This window comes from Capra hircus, chromosome 1, assembly GCF_001704415.2.
Source record: "Capra hircus breed San Clemente chromosome 1, ASM170441v1, whole genome shotgun sequence".
NCBI classification, from domain to species: domain Eukaryota; kingdom Metazoa; phylum Chordata; class Mammalia; order Artiodactyla; family Bovidae; genus Capra; species Capra hircus.
Genome location: NC_030808.1, coordinates 94,693,621 through 94,715,965, shown reverse-complemented (window position 1 = coordinate 94,715,965; position 22,345 = coordinate 94,693,621). Strand labels below are relative to the sequence as shown.

The following is a 22,345-nucleotide window of genomic DNA, read 5'->3' as shown; positions in this document are numbered from 1 at the left end:
TCATGACCACAGTATGTCTCTATTTAGGTGGTCTTCCAGAGAGATGTTATGGGGAGGGAGGTGGGAGGGGGGTTCATGTTTGGGAATGCATGTAAGAATTAAAGATTTTAAAATTTAAAAAAAATAAATAAATAAAATTTAAAAAAAATAATAAAATATTTAGGTGGTCTTAAGTAGTCCCAGCTGTGTCTTGACGTTTATTTACCTACCATCTCTGTCTTTCCCCCACCCCACCCCCACCGACTGGATCTGGTGCCTAATGTTAAATAGCAGTGGTGAAAGTAGGCGTCTCTGCTTTGTTCTGATCTCCCAGTTAGTCTTTGACCATTAAGTGTAATGTTGGCTGTAGGTGCCCCTTTCTATAAGTGCCCCTTTCAGGTTGAGAAAGTTTCCTTCTATACCTAGTTTGCCAAGAATTTTTATTATGAATATATGTTGGGTTTCATTAAATGCTTTTTCTGTATCAGCGGATGTGATCATGCGGTTTTTCTTCTTTAGGCTGTTAATTGATGGAATTGGCTAAGGGCTGAGGAATAAGACAGTGTGGAAAAGAAAAGAAAAAAAAAAGAGAGGAATTCTCTGGATTTCAGGCTATATTGAGTCCAAGCCATGGGATGATGGAGGGGGGAAAATGGTAAATTCAGTGCTGGTTTGGTGATAGCTTAACTTCTTCCCCAAATCCTTTAGTTGGTATTTCCTTTTTGCACTTCTTAGATGGCTGCTTTATTTATTTTGTCCAGGTTTAATAGCCCCATTCAGTGGGAGAGACAGGGTAGTGTGTGCTTACTACATCTCACCTGGAACCAATCTATTGTTTTTACCTTCTTAACAATTTACAGACATTATTAAATTGACTTGCTGAATTTATGTAATTTTAAATTTGAAGAATTAAGGTTCATTTGTGGTCATATGATGGATTTAGGTATTGTAATATGTAATGATATTTTCTATTAAAATATAAGCAGTAGTTGCTGTGAGACAGATGTACATAAAATAAATTATAAGAATATTTTAAACTGATCTGTTTCCTGAGAATTTCTCTCTGACTGTATTTTTTAATATCATGTGTTTTGAAACACTGTTTCAAACTCACATCAGGTTTAAATGTTGAAACTTTTAGAACTAGTGATACCACACTGCTCGTTCAGATGAATAAAATGCCTGTGTACCTAGCAAGGGCTCTGGGTGGAAGTTTCCACTGGAGGCCTAGTAATGAGGCATGAAGAGATGGAGGAGAGGCAGATCTGAGAAAGGTCTCATTGGATGAAGCTGTGGAGATGCTGAGGTTATTGAGAGGACTGTCCATTTACAGGAGAGGAAGAGCAGAGGGAGTGGGGTGGGGGCTTGTTTGAGACCTTTACTCTGAGAAGTGGAGGAGGAAGGCCTCTGCAGGCACCTGCAGGACGCCCCAGTGCCAGTAAGAAACAAGCTTCAGCAACATGTACCTACTGCAGCAAGGGGTGTAGAGGATGAAGAAAGATGGGGCAGTGCCATCAATGTGTTGTCTGATGACCTTGGAGAAATTTTTCAGTTAATCAGTAAGCAAGTAGAAGAACAAGAAAAATGGGGATGTTGATGAGATATTGTATTTTATATGTATGCATGCTCAGTCACGTCCAGCTCTTTGCAACCCCGTGGACTGTAGCCCACCAGGCTCTTCTGTCCATGGGATTCTCCAGGGAAGAATACTGGTGTGGGTTGCCGTGGCCTCCTCCAGGGGATCTTCCCGACCTAGGGATCAAACCCGCATCTTCTTGCATTGACAGGCAGATTCTTTACCACTGAACCACCTGGGAAGACACACTTTGTTTGATTTTCAGTTCCTTGACCATGAGAGCAGTGTTAATGTATCTTTATTACCCGTAACACTGCACATAGTAAGCATCCAGTTAAGATTTCTACACTTCTGAGTGACACTCTGTCACCAGCAGTGTCTGCACACTCAGTGTTGGTTAGAGACTAGCAGAGATTGTTGGGTGAGGCTGGAGACAGAGGAGGAAAAATGCACTATCGAAGAGCTGTTGTCCTTTTTGTCAAAATCTGAAGAAGACTCTCTTGTTCTCCTCTTTCATTTATAATTTCATTAGGTTAAAGCATCTGCCTGCAATGCAGGAGACCTGGGTTTGATCCCTGGGTCGGGAAGATCCCCTGGAGAAGGAAATGGCAACCCACTCCAGTATTCTTGCCTGGAGAATCCCATGGAGGAGGAGCCTGGTGGGCTACAGTCCACGGGGTCGCAAAGAGTCGGACACGACTGAGCGACTTCACTCTACTGTTTATAGCTTACTTGCTTCCAAAACTGAGGAGACAGCTAAAGGGTGGCCAGAACAAAATATGAAAGTCTTTAGTATATGTTCCCTTGAACAAGGATCCTTTTTTTTTTTTTTTTTTAAATTAAAGAACTAAGGAATATCTTGCTAATGTGCTGTTTGGGGCTGTTGGTTTTGGAATGGAAAAGATAATGTGTCTTCCGAGCCGCCCATTTCTGTTTGTATTGATTATTTTAGCTGGTTTTCCTTTATTCCATGATACTGCTTTATAGGAGCAAGTAAGAAATATGACATCCAATGTTGATTTCAAATGAGGAATCACTGGTTCTTAAGCCTGTGTTTGTGATTTTTTTTTTCAGGATCAGAATTCAGGCCATAAATGAAATTGGAGCTGGACCATTTAGTCAGTTCATTAAAGCAAAAACTCGGCCATTACCACCCTTGCCGCCTAGGCTCGAATGTGCTGCTGCGGGGCCTCAGAGCCTGAAGCTGAAATGGGGAGACAGTAATGCCAAGACGCACGCTGCTGATGACATGGTGTACACGCTGCAGCTGGAGGACAGAAACAAGAGGTGAGAGGCCTAGGGGTTCATCCGAAAACTCCATGACTTTGGCTTATGGGATGAAGTCTTCACAGTTCTTTTGGCCTCCGAAACACTCCTCACCCTTGTTGAAAGACTTCCTGGTATTTGGGTTCTGCACTTTATACTCAAAGTTGTATTCTCCATTTGGAATTTTCTAAATTAAGAGTCTAATGATCCTGATTTCCCTATAGATGATAAATACATGTTTGTTTGTTTGTTTTTTCCTTTTATAAAGCCAGAAAAATGGAGAGAAATTCTCTGAAAGGAAAATGGTCAAATTCAAGTCCCTGCTGTGTAATAGTGTTAGATTAGTCATGAGTGCAGAGGGAAATAAGACTCAGGAAGGGATGTTAACCTCTTTTAAATATTCAGTAACCATCAGGACAAACATGTTTACCAGTCTGAAATAGCTGTGGTGATGTACAGATGGGGACTGTGCTCTGTAACCATGGGCAGTGCAACATAATATCAAATTAACTAGAGCAAATAGGAGATTCTTTATAAGATTCCATACTCAGGAAACACTCTTGGTGACAGAAATCAAATCCAGCCTTTCACATAGTATTTATTTAACCTAACTTCATTTCCTCTGAGAATGGCCGATCAGAAGATGGGCAGCTGACCTGTATTTAGGAATAATTCAGCTGTGGAGCAAAAGTTAATGACAGAAAGTTTTGTTACCAAAAGTTCAAACAAGAGTCTCAGCTTGAAGGAGGTGGGAAACTACCATAAAACCAAGACAGCCTTTTGGGGTAGTCATGCTGCCCCTTCCTGCACACACCTGCTGAAGCAAGAATCAGGGTATGTGGAAGTGTTTCTGTCATTTCCCCTTAACGCATCATGGTTCCCTGCTCTTTCATGTGGGGACCTGCTTCTTTTTCAGACCCCTTCCAACCTCCACTTCTGCTCTGCACTTGAGTCCTTCGATTCAGGTCTGCTCAGTGGAGTCCTGGTGTGTGGAAGGCATTGTTGCAAGGTGGGCCCTCAGTGGAGACCAAGAACAAAAGGAAGGCCCTGCCCCGTCTCCAGGAGCATGATATCAACCTACACGTCGTCAGAGAACACTAGCAGAATTGGAGAAAAGTGCTCTGGGAGTTTGAAGTGGGCAGACATAGGGAGCAAAGTGCAGACTCTCTGGTTGCAAAGAACAGGAACAGCTTTGTGAAACAGGTCACGTTTGAACTTGACATTGGAAGACCTAGAAAACACAATAGTTTGACTTAGAACAAAAAGTGATCATCCTGTAGGAAATGAGTCCTAGTATAGAAAGAACAGAAAAAGTAAGCTTCTTCTGGGGAGATTCATTAGAGATCAAATTCATATTCATTTGCAGACAAGATCATTCATCTTACCATGCCATGTGCTTTTGGATGCATTTTTCACGGGCTCATTATTTTATTGGCAGGAGACTCCTCAACCTTACTGGCAAGAACAGGAACTATGGACTAACAGCAATCATGATAAATATATTAAGCTAGCATTTGGGGAAATTTGTAAATGAGTCTTTTTTCCTGGGCTTTTGGCTTACACTGGTGGTCCTGAGAACCTTCCTTAGAGAACACCTTCTAGTTGTACTATTTAGAAAAAAAGCAAATTTCTGAATCATTGTTGAAGCTGGTGGCAGAATTGGGATCTGAGCCAGCACCTCCTGACCTGCCTGTGGAGCTGCCTCAACTGTCATCTCCAGGAATGTGGGGAGATTGACAGCTCTGCCCCGTCCCCAGTGTGCTGCAGCCCTGGCCTGCGCAAGGCAGCAACCTGAGCTACCTCGTACAGAGAACCATACCAATGCTTGGAACAAAGGCTCTGTGAGTGCTGGTCCAAAGAAGAATGCTGTTGTGAGACATCTGAAAATGTCAGGCAGGAAAGAGTGCAAACCCTCGTAATCAATCCATGCTCTTCCCTCATAAAAAAAGGAAAAAAACCTGGCTTGTTAAATAAATGACTTGTCTAAATTTAAATGGCAGTTTAAGAAAACTCACCATTAGGAATAGTATTTTTCTTATTTTTATGAGCTAGAGTCCAGATTTATCTTTTTCTAAATTAGATTTGTCAGTGTTCTCAGAAGTTATCAAAGTGATGGGGATAGAGAATGTAATAAATTCTCATTTTATTTGTGGAATTATTTTCCTGGGATTTAAAAGGGTGAAACATGGCCTAATTTGAGTCTGAAGATGACCTTCCTTGCCGTCTTGAAACTGAACTGTTGTCATGAATGGTCCCATGAATCCAAGCCTTTGATTTTGGCTCCTGACTACTGAAGATTAGGGAGAAACACTTGGCATTGGATAGATCATAATACTTGTACTTAGGTCTTTGTCAATTCTGCTCCCCTTGAAGTTATTTACAACTTGGATATGGCCTATCCAGTGAGAGGAACAGCATTTTCTTCCAAAATGACAGCTGTCTTTTTAATTGAAATTGTGGTTGCTAGAGTGGTTTCTAGTGGCTTTTGGGAAAAGTGTTCACATTCTTTAGCATGTGTACTGATTTCATTAACCACCAATTAGTTTCTGTTATAGATGTGGCAAAAATATCATATATCCTTCTGTGGCCAAGGGGAGAACCAGAGTTTGTGGTGTTCGTGTACTTACTTAGCTGTCAGCTCTCAAAATATTTCTTTCCCCATGTTTGCCTGGCTCACCGGTCACTGTGGGCATTTGGAAGGAGTGCCACAGTGTCTGAGTTCTACCGCTGCCCTTGGCAGCCAGTGCAAGTAATCTGAGTCTTTAAACATGAAGCAGCAGCAGAACAATGAAAATGCATAACGCTGCGCTTGGTAATTGTCAGATTAAAGAGTTAAGTTGATTTCAGCTGCTAAACTATTGCTCCGGAGTTTTCCATATCCATAAAATAAAGGAGTTGAACTAGAAGCTGAACTCCAGTCTAGAAAAACTTCCACCTTTTTCACCTTAAAGACGTGAATCTCTGTAGATTCTTTGTGAGTTACATCCTATTCAAAAAGGTGTCTTTTGTAAATGATTAGAGAATGTCCTCTTTTTTTCTTCATGTTTTAGCTTCTACTTTTGATAAATAAGAAGAAAGATACTAACATTCCTTAAGAAGGACCACTTAATGGCCAAAATCCTTAAGGTTTTGCATCTATGATGTGCTGGTTTATTATGTTTAATTTATAGAGCTCACAATCAGAAAAATCTGACATGGCCCAGAGATTTCTAAGTATACTGTTTGGCCAAAAATGTATTTTCAAACCCTCGAAAAGGCACTACTATTTATTGAGCACCTACAAAGTGCCAGGCATTTATCAGCATTATTTAGTTCTTGAATAGATCACAGTCTAGTGGGCATAGGTAGAAGAGACAGCAGATCATAGTGTGAAAGGCTGAAAGATTGACTTAAGCACAGAGTGTTGAGGGAAGGTGGGAGAATGGCATATGCTTTAGGCCGAAAATTGAACAGAGAGGGCTTATTCAGAAGGTAACAGGTTGGATGAGTTTTAAAAGAGTATCAGTCCATATAACCTCATGCTGTAGAGCTTCAGGATGGAGACCAGCGGTGAGGACTCAGGATTGGGTGGAAACCAAAGCTATAATCCTTAGGAAACAGAATGTCCTGGATCTTCATGTAAATGGCTTCCTATTCTGGTACTTTTACACATGGATTTTTTTTTTTTTTTAAACTTTGGGCTGCTTCATGTAAAAAAAGGGCTTCCTTGGTGGCTCAGCTGGTAAAGAATCCACCTGCAATGCGGGAGACCTGGGTTCGATCTCTGGTTTGGGAAGATCCCCTGGACAATGTGGAATGTCTACGCACTCCAGTATTCTGGCCTGGAAAATTCCATGGACTGTATGTAGTCGATGGAGTCACAAAAAGTCAGACACGACTGAGCAACTTTCACTACTATAGGGCACCTTGCCCAAATCCTTGCTTCAAGGTAAGTCCACCTAGAATTCATCCGGCTCACTGGGACTTCTTGTGTAGAAAGTTTTTCCCCTTGAACAAGACATTTGTTTCCCACATACTCAAGATTTTGACCCACAAGGTTCCCAGTCCAAGATCACTGATTATATATTTATGCAGCAGCCTCAAAGCAGTACTAAGTTTATCCCTAGCACTTAGATTATGATCACTCAATCATCAACTTTTTTTAAATTACTGCAGTGTGCTAGGTCTTGTGAGGTATGTAGCCTGCCTATAAGGAGCTTATCTTGCTGAGGAAATAAATTAATGTGAAAAAACAAGCAGATAGCACAAGTGATTTTATTTAATTTCAACAGAAAAACAAAAATTATGTTAGTTTGGCTATAGAGTGATTAATTCTGTTATTCTTAACAGATCTAGCATAGATCCAAATGTCTTTGTTTCCTTTATATGCAAGAAAAATATATATCCAAAAGTAAACATTTTCATAATGCTGCATTAACCTAATACAGGGATTAGAATAACAAGATCAGCTCATGCATTTTAAGAGTATAATGTTGTAATGATGATTTTGAAGCAGCATCTGTCTGTGTTACTGAAACAAAATGTTGATGCTGCCCTAACAGAATTTGAGTTGATGCTGACTCTCATCCTGACCCTGTGGGACCCTGTTCCTGATAATTACACACAGCACTGAGGCAAGAGGAACTTAAGTTCCAGGAATGCATTTATGGTTAATCAGTTGTTCAGGTTACTCAGACACCCAATGTATTTTAAAGCAAGGCTCCAGCCAAGTGGGGATTGGAGAGAGGGCTCTAATAGAATTGGATAATTGCCACTTGTTCTCCATTTAAATCAGCCCTTGTACCCATGACACTTTTCCCTTTAGCCAGCAAAATTGGGGGTGGTTTGTAATGTGTGCAGTATAATTGCCAGTTCACTGTTCAAGAGGAACAAAAAGTAACCTGCATGAAGAAACCGTAAAAAAATACACACTAGGCAACAAATGAAAGTGGCCACAGTACATGAGCACTCCGGGAATGAGCGCATGCCTATTATAGAACAAACTCCTGCTTGTATTTCTCAGAGAATATTGTTGAATTAAATGAAATAGATGTTAACTAACTCAGGGCCTACAAAAGACCTTTGGTGTTCATTTCCTTTTGCTTCTCTGGATCAGTCTCCAATTCACATGACCACCCTTGCTGGGTAAATGGCATTTTTATAATCTTCAAGCACCGGAAGACAGTTGTAGTTCTGGACAGGGATGTCAATTCTCTGTTGTAATCCCACATCCGTTACTAAATTTCTAAATGACCAGAGGCATGTCCCTTAACTTCTTTTGGCCTTAGTTTTTCCACTTACAAAATGAAGCTAGTGATACCTGTCTTCAGTCCCTGACTGATGGCGGGGGGAGGGGTGGGGGGGGCGCAAGAATTTTTATTTCTTTAAAAGGGAGCATAAAAATTCATCACGCAAAATGAAAAATATTACTAGTTTATTTTGTTTCAGGCTGAAATGTTCTAAGCACAGCCTGAGGTGAAGGGTAATAAATGAACTATTTGAGATCTTACTTGCACCCGAAGTAAAATTCAGACTACAGTTTTTTCTAAAAAATAAGTAGCAGAATGGAAGTAGATACCGTTTTCCATTTCATTTTTTCCTAAATGAGATAGGATAGAGGCAAGGCCTCTAAAATAAAAGTAGACTAATAAAAATCTGGAAGACTGAAAAGAATACGCTTGAAGATGAGATTCCCTGTACATGTTAGAAAGCAAAGTAAAAGAAGAGTTTCAAAGTTCTCAGGTGGTCCTTAGAGATTCTAGTCATCCTTGCTTTGAGTATAAGTAAATTTCTTTTTTGATATATATCAAGTGCAGTGTGGACAAAAAAAAGATGCAGATAGTCTTATTCAATGTACAGAATTTCATCAGTAGCTATAGTGACATTTTACTTCTTAGAAAAGAAGCATAACCAAAATGTATTGCACTCTGGTTACTCATAAGCCAAAAGGTCCATGTAGAGCTGGGAACATGAGGCTTAGGAAATTAATGCCTTTCCTCATTGGTCTTTTGGAAATCACTCTTGGCACTTGAGTGTTCAGTCTCCAAACTGGCACTCTCGGCAACATAAGAACCAGCTTGGGAAAAGAACCTTCCTTGCCTCAGGTGTCCCTACTTGGTGCCACCAGCTGCCATCTGCTTCTGCATAGAAATGGCAGGACTCTGCGTTCTTGCTGGAGTGAGGGCACATACTGTTCATTCCTGTTTTGAACATCCTCCATCCCGAAGATAACTTCAGTAATGTCGGGAATGCACACAGACACACACACACAATCCAGAGAAATTAAGACAAAATGAAGGTAATGACATGGCATTGCTAAGAAACATAGCTGCATTGAGCTTACTAGCACCTGTTAATCTGTGATATTTCGAAATTGCCATTTGCAGTCATTTGTGGACCACAGGCCATTTTAGGTCAGCAGGTTAGATCATTTTGAGTTCATATTAATGGACTGCTGTTAGCCTTCAGTGTGCTGATAGCAACAAGAAAGTAAACACAGAAACCTCAGGATTACCTGTTTTCTACTATGAACTTGTTATATGCCATCCAGAGAATTCTTGGATTTTTTTTAAACAAAACTGTTTTAAGGAAACAGATTTTAAAATTAACTTTTTTGTATATCATTTTCCTCTGAAATGATTTAAAATAAGCACATAAAAATGTAATATGTCTGAATTTTTTCTGTCAGTTGCACTTCGGTGCAAAAAAGTCATCTTTTGCAATATTAAAGCCTAAAATGCTGAGGTTGAAAGAATTCCTTGAAAATGTCAAAAATCTGTTGTTTTTGCCCTCATAATATATGTTTAATAACAAATCATATGATTTTCTTGGTCCTTTCATTTGGATCTCAGTAAATTCCTGCCAGGTGAATGAGACAGTTGTTATCCCAAGTGTCTAGAAGCGGACTGGAGAGCTTTGACTTGTTCATCATGATGGTAACGGGCTCTGCATTGGGGCCAAGGTCTTTGTACCTCTTCATATCTACCATGGAGTACTCAGACAGGCAAGCAAAATAGAGGTATACTCGTTCTGTATTTTTAAATATGTAAAATGTTTTTTTCAATCACTGCTAAGTTACCAGCATTGAAACCCACGTGTGTGTGTGGTCATCAGAGGGTTTAGTTTCAAGAAGACATAGTCAAAGCTGAAGCCAGTTGGGGGCAGAGCCATAAAGAATTTATTTAAACCATAAACTCCCAGCAACCCACCAAACCTGCCATGTTTATGTTTCCCCCTCCAAGTAAGTATCTGTTTTAGTACATGAGAGCATTTCTTTGTTTTTCCTTTCCCTAAGTAAAAATGCCCAAATTTCCATTAATGGCCAGCATTTCTGTAGCATCCGCTGCTCCGTTTCCAACTGTTTTCATCAGCGATTCTCAGCCTGGCTTCCCCAGGACAGGGCGATGGTATTTACATGCAGTTTTCCCACCAGCTCCAGGAAGCCTAAGGGATGTGGGTGAGGGGGGTGCCCTCCAGACTTCTCCAGTTTGAGAAAGGAGGTAAATCATCCATGAACCTTGCTGCTTTGTTATTAAATAGTATTATAAACAATAACCACTAATGTTTATCAAGCACTCACAGGTGCTAGGTAATTTGTAATGAGTTCTCTCTGCATTTTCCCATTTAATTCTCATAACAACCCTCTGAGGGGGTTGGCACTACTGTAGTACCCATTTTACACAGGAGAAAACAGTTTACTTGGCTTACATTGGTGAAGATCATCAGGCTGTTGAACTCAAACTCAAGTCTGTCTACAAAGGTTGATACTACCGATTGCGCCTTCAGCCCCTGCACCAGTGGGGGGGAACCGCAGTGGAACCCCAGGGTGTTTCCATTCCTGTCCTCTTACTTGGCCTTCACAGGAACCCTAGGTCATGGGACTGATGCTTCCAAAGGCCATGGGCATTGGGAGTTGAGGGTGGAGCAGAAGACCTCTCAGAGGCACTGCCAGTGTAAGCCCAGGGCTCCAGGAAGACCTTTAAGGAGCTGTGATATCACCAGGGGCCCCTGTGGCCTGAACTGATACTAAAATTACTCAGTGACTTTATTCAGCATGAACTACATTCTAGAAACCATGCCACCTGTTATGTATGTAAATGTGTGTGTATGTATATAATATCTTGTGTTTCTGTAGCACAGAAGCATTCATGTGATATAATGAGCAGTACAAATTTCATGCAAACTCCCTGGTTACCATTCGGTGGCAGGGGGCGGCGGGGGTTGGTGAGTGTTATACGTCTTGCACAAGCCGTAATAGATGCAGCCGAGCATCACAAGTTCAGATGGACCTCTTCCTGCTGGGACATGAACTGGTAGTAGCCCCAGCCACCTGGAGAATAGCCTGTGTGGTGGGAGTTGAGAGCCACAGTGGTCCTCAGGGTACCTTGCCCTGACTGGGATGGTTGGTGGCACTCATGGTACAGGATCTGGAGCCACTGGGCTCCTTGTGTTTAACTCTTACTGTATGTTGGGCTTAGTGCTAAGTTTTTACCCACATTTCCACAGTTGACTCTCAAAACAACCTATTAGGTGGATACTGTCCCTGTTTTGCAGATAGAGAAATAAGATTAAGGGGCAAATGGTTTGGCAGTAAGGGGCAGGGCTGAGACTCATGGCTAGTCTTCCTGGGTCCAAGACCCCTGCCCCTTCCCTTGAGACCAACAGTGGGGGAGGGGGAGAGGGGAGAAGTGAAGGGTGGCCCAGTCTTCACCAGGCAGTACAGACCAAGATATGCCCCAGGGGAACGCGGACTCCCCACATAGTGCATCTCTTGTCAGGGGATTGAGGTCTCAAGAGTTTCAGCAGCTCCTGCTGGTGAGGTCAGCAGTCCAGCTGCTCTAGGTCCTCCCCCTTCCCCGATGATTTCTCATGGCAGAGATGATCTTTTCCAGGGCCTCGGGTGGTGCATTGTGGCGTGATACGGATCAGGTCCTTCTGGACAGGAGGGCCTCTGGCTGTGGCTCACGTTGCAGGGCTGGTGGTGCATGCACACGTAGGATCCCAGCACTGACCCTGAATGCTCTAAACAGAAGGCGGGGAGGTGCCCCTGGGACACCTGGACAGCGCTGTCCTCCTCTTCACGGCAAAGCCTCACTCTTCGATCACTGCGTCTTGGAATGTGTAGCATGCTTAATTCTATCACCAAAGGCCTCTGGCTTACTTATTAATGGATTTTTAAAATAAGTTGGTCTTGGTAAAACAAACATTTGATGGATATTTTTAATCTCTCCTTGAGTGGTTCTAGCCATAGGGTGTTAACCAGAGAGGCCACTATGCAACTGGCTATAAAGCACTGGCTCTGAAGAAGGTTCGTTCTTCTCCTGCCTCTTGGAGTGATAGAAAATACAGAATTGGGGTGAAAGAGGGATTGTTTTTTGTGTGTGTTGGCTTGTGTGCTTTTGTTTTGGTTGGTCTTTATTGTTTGAAAGAGAAGTCACTGTCAGCACATACAGAAGGCTTAGGATCAACAGATACTTGCTTGAGGCCTGCTCTGTAGGGACTGGGGCTCTTACGGGGGCTTTCACACTGAATCCCACCATCTTGCCCACACTTCACTAACCGGTCTGGTGGGTGAGGGTAAACGACCAGTGTGTGCAGGGCAGCCTCTCCCCACGCAGCTGAGCCTCCACCCAGGAGGAAAGACAGTAACTTCAGGGTTAGCTATCTTCTCAGCATTAACAAAATGACTGTAACACACACTGCCTAGTTATTACCTGTCCAGATCATTCTGAGTACTCTCCTTGTGAGTGAGTGAGTGAAGTCACTCAGTCGTGTCCGACTCTTCGCAACTCCACGGACTGTAGCCTACCAGGCTCCTCCATCCATGGGATTTCCCAGGCAAGAATACTGGAGTGGGGTGCCATTGCCTTTTCTCCAGGAGATCTTCCCGACCCAGGGATTGAACCCAGGTCTCCCGCATTGTAGGTAGACGCCTTACTGTCTGAGCCACCAGGGAAGTCCCTTGTATTAACCCATTTAAACCTCACAGCAGCTCCATCAGGTAGGTTCTGTCATTAGCTTCATTGCACTGTCCCTCGATGCAAACAAGCACCCTAATGGCAAAATTGTAAAGTTTTTCATTTCCATTGCCTGTTCCGCATGCTTTTTCTAAATTGGACTGCATTTTTAAAAGATTAATAAAATGCTGTGGTATACCAGCAAAACAAGAAAAAGGAACAAAATAGCTGTTCTAAAACTGGCAGATTCTGATGAATTTGAAAATTGAAATGTTAGAAAATATACTATTTGCTCAGTTTAGATTATACTACAAAATTAGAGTACTGACTCTGCTTCAGTAAATTTCCTTGTGAATGCGAGTGCTGCTGCCTATGTAGATTTATTGAACTTATTTCGAAAGAAAATACCCTCCTCAGAGCCAGGAGCGGGCAGGGAAGCAGCACTGCTGCTGGTCATCCTCTCGAAACGCCTTTAAAAACCAGGCTGTATTGCAAGTTTATAGTGAAGATACATTTCTCCCTCTTAAACTGTGACTTCCATTTTGTGGTATAATTAAGGGCAATTACTCCAGTTAGAGATTCTAGCCTGAGTGAGGCTGAGTTAATAAATAGCTGTTTGCCTCTAGCATTAGCAAGGGGTATCTTCATTAAAGTGGTGATGTTGTCAGGTACGCTAAGTAGGTTACCATGGTATTTGTGGGTTTCAGCCTGGACTCTGTCTCTTCCTGAAATTAAAAATGTTCATTCTTCAGTAAAACGTGCTTCCTTACACAGCAAAGCAGAAGGAACATTAAACAGGTGAAATGACTAGGGCTCAGGAACTCCACTGCAAAGGCTAATTAATGCATGATACTTTAAGATAAGTATTAACTCTGATAGGTTTTGTAAGAAAAAAAAAAAAAGCTGCTTAATCTCTGTATCTGTCCATCCATCCATCTGGAGGGAATGTTCTCTAGCACGTGGAAAAGCTGCTGCTTTCCTTCAGAAAACCCTGCCCACACACCGGACCAACTAGTTAACAGGGATTTCATCTAATTAATCTTTGAATACACAGCTTGACACACAACAGATGGCAAGAACTGTGTGCTAAATGAATGCATAAATTCTGCCTATCCTTAAGCCAAATCAGTGTAAGACATTTTGAATTGTGTGTAATTGTACTGCTGGCTGACTCGGGGCAGTATTTGAAGACAGTGCATTGTCCCCAGGTGCTGGGACAAAGCACTGGAAAGTGGGAGAGAATTGGCCTGTGTAGGAACAAGACATCATGATTGGATTAACTCCGTTGGCAGTTCTCAGAGCATCGTCAGGCCAGCAGATTCAGGTTCCAAATCTACTAAAGATCCTGGATAACTTTGGGAAGTTATATATTTCCACAGGTGTACAGTTAACTATAGAAAGGAAAGTGGTAACGTTATATTTTAGTTCTAAGCCATCAGTTTCATTGTGAAATTTTTTATTTTCTAAGACCCTGGGGAAAACACTTAAAATGTAAGGCCTGTTTTTTTTCATGCCTTCTATGCCTGTGTCATGGAAAAATTATTTAGCAGAAAAGTACAAAATAGTCCTGATTCAGATGGGAGAAGGATCCATAAGCTGCCAGTCTAAACTGGCCAGCTCACCTGTGCTGTTTTTCTGTTATTTTGATTAGCCTGATGGATGATTCTGAGCAAAATTGTTCTTTTTTACAGATTTCCTCAAAGATGTGTAGTCTTAAATGTCATCTTTCTAGTTTGAGAAAGGGGCTTTGAAAGCTCTTGGGAAGATAAAGGCTAAAATTGAAAGGATTTTCTAGTTAAACCTCAGTTATTTAGAAAATTCTGGTAAAGAGGACATGGTATTTCTCAGGTGCCCAGTTAACATTAACTTCATTGCCTAGTACATAGTAGAAGGTAATTAACATATCAGATTATATAGTATTACCTTATGAAAAATCTGAAATTTCTGTTTTGATCAGTAAGTAAAAGCATGAACTGATGTTTCTAGAATCTATACCATAATTAAAGGAATCTCATTCTAAGCTTTATATGTTCTTAAATTTGTATTTATTTAATTTTTTTGTTGAAGAATTGCTTTACAAAATTTTTTTGTTTTTGGTCAAGCCTCAACATGAATCAGCCATAGGCATACATATGTCCCCTCCCTTTTGAATCTCCCATCTCCTTCCCCATCCCATCCCTCTAGGTTGATACAGAGCCCCTGTTTTAGTTTCCTGAGCCATACAGCAAATTCCCATTGGCTATCTATTTTACATATGGTAATGTAAGTTTCCATGTTACTCTTTCCATATAGCTCACCCTCTCCTCCCCTCTCCCCATGTCCATAAGTCTATTCTCTCTGTCTGTTTCTCCATTGCTGCCCTATAAATAAATTCTTCAGTACCATTTTTCTAGATTCTGTATATGTGCATTAGAATACAACATTTATCTCTTTCTGACTCCACTCTATAGAATAGATTCTAGGTTCATCCACCTCATTAGAAGTGACTCAAAGACGTTCCTTTTCATGGCTGAGTAATATTCCATAGTGCATATGCACCACGACTTCTCCATCCATTCATCTGTCAGTGGACATACAAGTTGCCTCCATGTTCTAGCTGTTGCAAACAGTGCTCCAATGAACAATGGGATACATGTGTCTTTTTCAGTTTTGGTTTCCTCAAGGCTTGGGCCCAGGAGTGGGGCCACTGGGCCACATGGCAGCTCCATTCCTAGTTCTCCAAGGAATCTCCACACCATCCTCCACAGTGGCCGCATCAACTTACATTCCCACCAGCAGTGCAAGAGCGCCCTCCCCACCACACACGCACGCCCTCTCAAGCACTCACTATCTGTAGACTTTTTGATGAGAGATTATAGTTGAAAATTTCCCCAACATGGAAAAGGAAATAGTCAATCAAGTCCAAGAGGCTCAAAGAGTCTATACAGGATGAACCCAAGGAGAAACACACCAAGACACATACTAATCAAACTAACAAAGACTAAACACAAAGAATATTAAAAGCAGCAAGGGAAAAGCAACAAGTAACATACAAGGGAAACCCCATATGTTTAACAGTTGGTCTTTCAACAGAAACTCTGCAGGCCAGAAGGCAATGGCAGGATATATTTAAAGTACTGAGAGGGAAAATTCTACAACCAAGATTACTGTACCCAGCAAGGATCTCATTCAAAACTGATGGAGTAGTAAAAAGCTTTTCAGACAAGCAAAAGTTAAGAGAATTCAGTACCACCAAACCAGCTTTACAACAAATGTTAAAGGGACTTATATAGTCAAGAAGTACAAGAGAAGAATAAAGATCTACCAAATCAACCCCAAACATTTAAGGAAATGGCAATAAGAACATTTATATCAATAATTACTTTAAATGGAAATGAATGAAATGCTTCAACCAAAAGACACAGGCTGGCTAAATGGATACAAAAACAAGACCCATATATATGCTGTCTACAAGAAACCCACTTCAGACCTCAAGACACATAGAGACTCAAAGTGAGAGGATGTAAAAATATATTCCATGCAAATGGGAAGCAAAAGAAAGTTGGAGTATCAATCCTCATATCAGACAAAATAGACCTTAAAGAATATTGCAAGAGATAAGGAAGGACACTTGATGATCAGGGGATCATTCCAAGAGGAAGACGTAACAATTGTAAATATCTATGCACCCAACGTAGGAGTACCTCAATGTGTGTATTTTTCTTTTATGTAGATGTATATTAGATATTAAACTTAACTATAACATAGCAACTGATTGATTATTCAGATGCTATGAAAAGCATTTATCAAGTTGGCCTAATCTGTTGCATGTTTGTATCATAGTTAATTTCTTGTCACTAATAAAAAGTTCAGGTGGCTAATGGATGCTGTTCCTCTCTCTAGGTTTATTTCAATCTACAGAGGACCCAGCCACACCTATAAGGTCCAGAGGCTGACGGAATTCACATGCTACTCCTTCAGAATCCAGGCAGCCAGTGAGGCTGGGGAAGGGCCCTTCTCAGAAACCTACACCTTCAGCACAACCAAGAGTGTCCCCCCCACCATCAAAGGTTTGTAGACCATGTATTTCAGTGTGCTATTCTATGAGGAGATGTTGGGATTTAGTGTAGGAGGCTCAATTCTGACCTTAAATATGCTCTCCTAATATTTCTCATCTCAGCCAGATACAGTCAAAAGAACTTTCTAAAAGAGAAGATTGGGAAATAGGTTCTACAGGGGGGAATGAGAGGCCTTAAAGGAGATGGCTTACTGGTGTGACTTCTCTTGAGTACACATAAATTATCACAGACAACAGTGAGGCAATCTTATCCCCACAGGAGATAGGTGGACAGAGGGAAGAGAGAGACCGGAGTGACAGATGCTGGGTTAGGAATGCAGGTGAATTCCTGGTGGTGCAATGCCCATGGAGTTTACCGCAGAGGTTTGAGTACCTCCCGTCAACAGTTGATCCACATCTTTGGATGCCCTTGGTGTATAGATGAGAAGCTAACAAGGGCGGCATCCCTGCCTTCCCTCCAGCCCACAGCTCTCACGGGAAAGCTGCAGCAGCAGGCTGTCCTCATCTCCTGGGATATTTGTCTTGAGGTTTGTGAATGACTGGTTGATTTTCTGCCCACTTCATGGGATCAGGGAGTGAGCAAAAGCCAGCTCCACTCAAGGTCTCCCCCCACCAGATCTGCTCAGTCCTCATCTCCCGCTTTCAGCCACAGAGTGCTGCCTCTGCACAGCAGACCCACCAGGCAGACAGCAACAGAGCAAAGCTGGCTTATCCCTTCTCACCAGTGCTGGGCCAAGGTCCAGCCCCTCTAGGACTCTTGAGTCTGTACCCTCCCCTCCCCAGTACCTCCCTCTTTGCTTTATCCAGCTGCTGCCCAAAATGACTCTGAGTTTGACAGATAGACCAGCAGCCCACTTGAACCAGGTTTTACATGGGGTCAAGTGAGGGTTGGCTCTGTTATTTGAGGTGCTAGGCTGTGAGCACAAGTTATGTATTTGGCCCCAAGAGCTAGGCCATTTGAATCACCTGCTTCCACACAAAGAGCTGTATCAGATACACCAGGACATGGAGTGCATTATAGGAGGGTGTGGGGCCTCCAGGGCCTGAGTCAGGGTCTGACTCACATTCTGTTAAGGGTTCCCATAGCACCTTGCAGGGTAACTTAGAATCGCTTAGAATCAGTTATGTCCAACTCTTTGCAACTCCATGGACTGTAGCCTGCCAGGCTCCTCTGTTGATGGGATTTCCCATGCAAGAATACTGGAGCGGGTTGCCATTTCTTACTCCAGGGGATCTTCCTGAGCCAGGGATAGAACCCACGTCTCCTGCATTGGCAGGCAAATTCTTTACCACTGAGGCACCAGGGAAGCCCCCTTGCAGGGTACTGTATGGTAAATGCCTTCCCCGTGCTCCCCTGCCCCTCAGTGGTCCAGAAGATCTTTGACTTCTTCATGTGACTAAGATACTGATGTAAATGAACATAGACTTGCTGGGTCACTTGGATATTAAATGCCCTGGCACTTTGGTGTGGCTTTGCCTCTTAGCTGTAACAGGAGTTCCTGACCATGCTGTGGTTCATAGGTTTGTTGTAACAGGGAGGTTTGCCACATTTTATCAGTTAGCTAAACAAGTGCAGGGGTCTTTCCAACACTATCTTTGCCTCTGAAAGTGATTGTTGAGGTAGCTTGATCTTTTGGAAAATACACCAAATTAATAGTCCTCGTAGGTCTCGGTGCTGTTTCTGCAGGTGGACGGTGTCCTCAGGCCGCCACAGTCAAGTCTTCTTCCTCTCACTTTTAGATTCAGGAAATTGGCATAGCTGGAGGACTGTGTGGTTGGCTGAGATTCTTTATTTTGTTTTTCCATAAATTTCAGCCAACTCATACAAACTTTTTTTTAAAGACAACTTTTATTTTTCTGAAATAGTATTGTACAGAATTGAAAGTAGAAACAGCTGCCTCTAAAGAATTCATGTAATTTGAAATTTAAAATAAGGGCATTCCGTGAGAGGAGTTACACATGCTAGTTACAAAGTGGAAACATATCAGATATTGAATATAAGAAAATATTAGAATTTTATAGCCTGTAAGTGCTCTGCTTCAAACTTATATAAGTTCACTTTAAACTGGAATGATGAGTCCAGTAGGTAGAAAATTAAAATACACCAACGTAAGATAACTTTTACAGGCTTACCTCAAATGCCACCTGCTCCTCAAACCTTTCTTAGACCCTCACGTGAACGTGGCCTCTCTCCCCTGGAACTCCCCAGTGTTTTCTTTGTACCTCTCATTCTTATCCAGCCTACATTATGTCTGCTTGCTTATCTTTGTTCCATACCTTTCTCTCTGCTTCCCTTACATCTTAATTTCCTTGAAAGCAGTGTCTAGTTTTGCAAAGTACCTAACACAGGACTTAATCATAGAAGGTTCTCATTAGCCTTAAGAAAACATGAGAATGCAAGCCAGGTCAAGCAGTTATTAATAGGATGATGAGCAAAGGACTCTTGGCCCATGGCTTGAATGCCTTCTCTTGGTAAAGGGTGCCCTGATGGATTTCTAGGGGGCTGGACAGATAAACTCCCCTTGCAGGGCAGGCACAAGCACCCTCCCCCTCTCTCGGGTCCTCACTAATATTACTGCAGTACTGATCATTTATATGATACTTTGAATTTTTGACCGTGGATGTGTGGATTTGTATTTCAGCACCTCGAGTAACACAGTTAGAAGGAAATGCGTGTGAAATTTTATGGGAGACGGTACCACCCATGAAAGGCGACCCTGTCAACTACATTCTGCAGGTGTTGGTTGGAAGAGAATCTGAGTACAAACAGGTGAGAACCAGCCTGTGTAGCATGTATGTGGCCTGTCAGTCTGGTTGGCTCCTGGCCTCTGCCTGTTGCTGTGAGGAACTACATTTTTCTTAAAATCGATCGTAGAAACTGATTCACATGTACCCATTACTTGACTCTTCAGGATATAGTAGCTCTAGCTTATGTTCTTACAGTTTCTCAAGCATGATCTCATGGGTTTTAAGTTCTATATTTGTATTTGATATTGCCCGTGATATTCACAAGTATCAAACTGTGTATGTATCGAAAACTGTGTCAGTGATTTTACTCTAGAGGGAAAAAGTGTCAACCTAATTACTGAAGCCCTTCTATCTGCCTTTTTTATGGAAGTTATTATTGAAGGATGAGGAAGGAAGATGACTTATCAGCCGTCAGGGCTGTGATGCAGAAGCTTTGGGTCACTGTTGTCGCCCTTTAATGTGCATAGGATCATATGAGAATCTGTTCATGTGGATTCTGATTCAGTCCGTCTGGGGTCATGGGTCAAGCCCCCAAGTGACACTGATGTTGCTAGTGCATGGACCATGTCTTGAGTAGCAAGACTATACGCATCACATGATAAAGGATTTGGGTTTATCATCCGTTAACACCCTTTTTGATCCTGATTCTTCCAGAGCCACTCATTGTCTTGTCACTGGCTATGAAAGATTCAGCTACTCTATAGGTTTCCATAACATCCCCAGAAACTTAATAACTACGTCACGTAGTTAAGCAGAATATAACACTATTGCTCTGTTGGGAAAGCTGAGACCTGCTCCTTACCAGCGCTTGTAATAGAGGTGTGTATTTACATCAGACTCAAGAGGTTGAAGATAAATGCCACCTGCCTTCTGAATCTTTATCATAATTTGCAAAAACTTCTTTATTCAGATAAAGAATAAAGGCTCCAGATACACAGAACAAGTAGAAAAAACGATTCAGGGCTTGTGTTAGTTCACTGGTTAATATCCCTCATGTAATAATAATGTGTAGAAAGAAAGAAAATTTTAGTAAATTTCATAATCCTTTGTTACTATGAAGTGTCAGATTAAAAAGTGAATTGCTTGAAACACATTTTGCAAACACTTGTTTTAAATATAACAGCTACCAGTATTGTTTAACATCAGTGGATGGTTTCACCAGTTTCCACCATTCCTCGTAAATAAGAGCAAACACACTCTTGTTTCCTTTCACCTTAGAATCTCATTTTATACAGAATATTTCATTTCACAGTAAATAATTTTTTAATTTATTGTAATTGGAGACTAATTACTTTACAATATTGTGGTGGTTTTTGCCACACATTGACGTGAATCAGCCACGGGTATACATGTGTCCAGTCCCAAACCCCCACCCACTTCCCTCCCTATTTCATTCCCCTGGGTTGTCCCAGTACACCAACTTTAAGTGCCCTGTCTCATGCAGCAAACTTGGACTGGTGCTCTATTTCACATATGGTAATATACATGTTTCAGTGCTATTCTCTCAAATCATCCCACCCTCGCCTTCTCCCAGAGTCCAAAAGTCTGTTCTTTATATCTGTGTCTCTCTTAGTGTCTTGCATATAAGGGTCATCATTAATATCTTTCTAAATTCTCTATATATGCATTAATATACTGTATTGGTGTTTTTCTTTCTGACTTACTTCACTCTGTATAATAGGCTCCAGTTTCATCCACCTCGTTAGAACTGACTCATGTGTTCTTCTTAATAGCTGAGTAATATTGCATTGTGTATATGTACCACAACTTTCTTATCCATTCATCTGCCGATGGACATCTAGGTTGCTTCCATGTCCTGGCTATTGTAAACAGTGCTGCAATGAACATTGGGGTACACGTGTCTCTTTCAATTCTGGTTTCCTCGGTGTGTATGCCCAGCACTGGGATTGCTGGGTCGTATGGCAGTTCTATTTCCAGTTTTTTAAGGAATCTCCACACTGTTCTCCATAGTGGCTGTACTAGTTTGCATTCCCACCAACAGTGTAAGAGGGTTCCCTTTTCTCCACACCCTCTCCAGCATTTATTGCTTGTAGACTTTTTGGTAGCAGCTATTCTGACTGGCTTGAGATAGTACTTCACTGTGGTTTTGATTTATATTTCTCTGATAATGAGTGATGTTGAGCATCTTTTCATGTGTTTGCTAGCCATCTATACATCTTTGGAGAAATGTCTGCTTTGCTCTTTAGCCCATTTTTTGAATGGGTTGTTTATTTTTCTGGTATTGAGCTACATGAGTTGCTTGTATATTTTCTAGATTAATTCTTTGTCAGTTGTTTTGTTTGCTAATATTTTCTCTCATTCTGAAGGCTGTCTTTTCACCTTATATAGTTTCCATTGTTGTGCAAAAGCTTTTAAGTTTAATTAGGTCCCATCTGTTTATTTTTGCTTTTATTTCCATTACTCTGGGAGGTGGGTCATAGAGGATCTTGCTGGGATTTATGTCAGAGAGTGTTCTGCATATGTTTTCCTCTAGGAGTTGTATGTTTTCTGGTCTTACATTTAAATCTTTAATCCATTTTGAGTTTGTTTTTGTGTGTGGTGTTAGAAAGTGTTCTAGTTTCATTCTCTTTCAGGTGGTTGACCAGTTTTCCCAGCACCACTTGTTGAGATTTGTCTTTTCTCCATTGTATACTTTTGCCTCCTTTGTCAAAGATAAGGTGTCCATAAGTGTGCGGATTTATCTCTGGGCTTTCTATTTTGTTCCATTGATCTTATTTCTGTCTTTGTGCCAGTAGCATACTGTTTTGATGACTGTGGCTTTGT

The 22,345-nt window shown here is 41.6% G+C and overlaps 1 protein-coding gene across 5 annotated transcripts in view; it reads left to right on the top strand.

Annotated features, from left to right (window-relative positions):
* Positions 1–22,345, top strand: part of FNDC3B (fibronectin type III domain containing 3B) — a 356,699-nt gene that overhangs the window by 324,146 nt on the left and 10,208 nt on the right. For 4 of the 5 annotated variants that reach the window (XM_018047697.1, XM_018047701.1, XM_018047711.1 and 1 more), the window contains exons 23-25: positions 2,630–2,842; positions 16,639–16,805; positions 19,456–19,583. In XM_018047697.1, coding sequence (XP_017903186.1) covers positions 2,630–2,842; positions 16,639–16,805; positions 19,456–19,583 — 508 coding nt within the window. Of the gene's footprint in view, positions 1–2,629; positions 2,843–16,638; positions 16,806–17,072; positions 17,795–19,455; positions 19,584–22,345 lie in introns of those variants that run through there. The other variant, XM_018047716.1, reaches the window with a different exon arrangement.